Source organism: Propithecus coquereli, unplaced genomic scaffold (genome assembly GCF_000956105.1).
Source record: "Propithecus coquereli isolate 6110/MARCELLA unplaced genomic scaffold, Pcoq_1.0 Scaffold316, whole genome shotgun sequence".
Taxonomy (NCBI): domain Eukaryota; kingdom Metazoa; phylum Chordata; class Mammalia; order Primates; family Indriidae; genus Propithecus; species Propithecus coquereli.
In genome coordinates, this window is record NW_012148797.1 from 479,407 (window position 1) to 481,726 (window position 2,320).

Here is a 2,320-nt window from a genome sequence, read left to right on the forward strand (position 1 = left end):
TGTTTTTTAAATTTGTATTATTTTTATTGTTGTATTGTTACTTTTTATTGTTTTTTTCCAAATATTTTTGATCCACAGTTGGTTGAATCTGAGGATGCAGAGCCCACGGATACAAAGGGCTGAATGCACAATGATTGGTTGGGAACGGGCAAATGATCCAAACTAGATCGGTGATTTTTCTCCAGACAAATGTTCTGCCAGTGCTACTGAGATTGTCTCAGTCCACTCGGGTTACTAAAACTTGTAGTAAATCTAGGATTGCAAGAACTATTTTACTTACTACATTGAGAGCTTACTAAGAATTGTCAGCAGAACCGAGATGATACTATGTGAGTAATCCTTCCCTGTTTTCACACAGCTGTGCCTAAAGCTAAACTACCTCCAATTTATTTTATATACACCAATAATCCTTGTGTACTTTGACAAATTTCTGTCACTTGAAAGTGCAAGAATCCCAACCAATATAAGCAAAGACTAATGGCTTGTATGAATATGGTTATGTGCCTATACTTCTGTGGGTTACAGTTCAGCAGGACTAAAACACATAGCCAGCAATGGTTAATGGAACCTGCCTCAGTGCCATGGGTCTAATAAAAGGCTAGGTTCTCCATTCCTACTTGAGACTTGGTTATAATAGATTAATTATAAACTTAATCATGATACCAACAATTAGTTTTTCTTCTTGTTCCTCAGCTTTCTGCACATCTACATCCCACTGCTGAAACAAATTCATAAACTGCTGAGAATATTCTTGTTTAAGCTTCTGCCTATAAAACATAATGAATTATTGTCATATTTCATACCAATATGAAAAAAATTTAAAACAAAATTGAGTTGACATATTTTACTATAAAAAAGGAATGCTTTCTTCTAGTAATCAAATTTTTTATAAAGGGAAATAATAGCAGCTTAAACCTTCTGATGGGAACCCAAGAAATAAAATGATGATTTATGCTGATTCAAGAAGTATGCTGATTCCAAATAAGCTAATAGAAAAACCCTCACATGCTTTAGTTCTTGAAAACTGTACATATAAATTTCCTAGAAAAATTCATTTTATCTCCAAGTAGTTTTTCTTTTTTTCCTACTGAATATAGGTTCTGATATAATAAATTGATTAAATAAGGTTATTACATTTATAAGATTTCCAAACAAATATTTCACTTATTTTTTTCCCTCATTTTGGAGCAAAGATTTTGGACAAAAGAATAGTTAAGTCAGCTAAAATGTACAAATTATTTACAATATAAGATTGGCCCTTTTCTACATTGTTGAACATAGTTTAACTATCAGAAGACTAATGATTTCCATGACATTTACCTTTTATTCAACTATTGTATCTCAATAATAAATATAAATTACTTTTATAATTAAAAACCTCAATTGTTATCTAAGGGCCAGGCACAGTGGCTCACACCTGTAATCCCAGCACTTTGGGAGGCTGAGGCAAGAGGATTACTTGAGGCCAGCAGTTTGAGACCAGCCCGGGCAACACTGCAAGACCCCGTCTCCAAAAAAAATTAAAAAAAAAAAAAAATTAGCTGGGTGTGGTGGTGTACACCTGTATACCAGCAACTTGGGAGGCTGAGACAGAAAGGATCACTACTGCCTAGGAATTCGAGGTTACAGTGATCAGGCCACTTCACTGCAGCCTGGATGACAGGGCAAGACCTTGTCTCTTAATGAAGACCAAAAAAAAAAAAAAAAAACTTCGGATAATCCAGCCAAATATATTGTTACTAGGGACCCCAATAAATAGAAGGTGATGGTAGTTTTCATAAGTAATTTGTACCAGTAAATACTAAGAAATGACACAAATGTGTGGCTCTAAACCAACAACCTTACCTTTGCTCTTGTTGTGTTTTCCAAACATGTTCAATTTTGTGGTTGCTAGTTTTGAGAGAAGCTTTAGTATACATTTCTAGTCTTTTTCTCTTAGCAAGAAGAGCCTTGTTAATGTCAGCTAGATTGAAAATAAATATTAATTAAAATTTAACGTTGAATTATTTTGTTCTTACATATTCAAGTAAATATGAATAAAGTTGGTTCAACACTATTGAAAAGACATTTAAAATTAAATTTAGAAATAGCATAATTTCAGAAAGCAGAATTATTTGCTTTTTTTCTGAGACAACTTTCAGTCATTAGTATCCCAATTCTGATTTTTCTAACTGGAGGTATTTTTTTAATTTAGGGATGGTGAAAAAGAGCTAATAAGCAAAACAAAGGGTCCAGGGCTGACTTAATTTCCTCATGAAAACACTAATAATGGCTAAATTTTTCTCAATGTATAAAATAATCCCCAATTGAAAGGACATAT

The 2,320-nt window shown here is 33.0% G+C and overlaps 1 protein-coding gene across 2 annotated transcripts in view; it reads right to left on the reverse strand.

Moving 5' to 3' along the window:
• Positions 1-2,320, reverse strand: part of SYCP3 (synaptonemal complex protein 3) — a 16,135-nt gene that overhangs the window by 5,964 nt on the left and 7,851 nt on the right. For both annotated transcript variants that reach the window (XM_012650268.1, XM_012650269.1), the window contains exons 5-6: positions 1,846-1,963; positions 668-767 (exon numbers count right to left, since the gene is read on the reverse strand). In XM_012650268.1, coding sequence (XP_012505722.1) covers positions 668-767; positions 1,846-1,963 — 218 coding nt within the window. The remainder of the gene's footprint in view (positions 1-667; positions 768-1,845; positions 1,964-2,320) is intronic.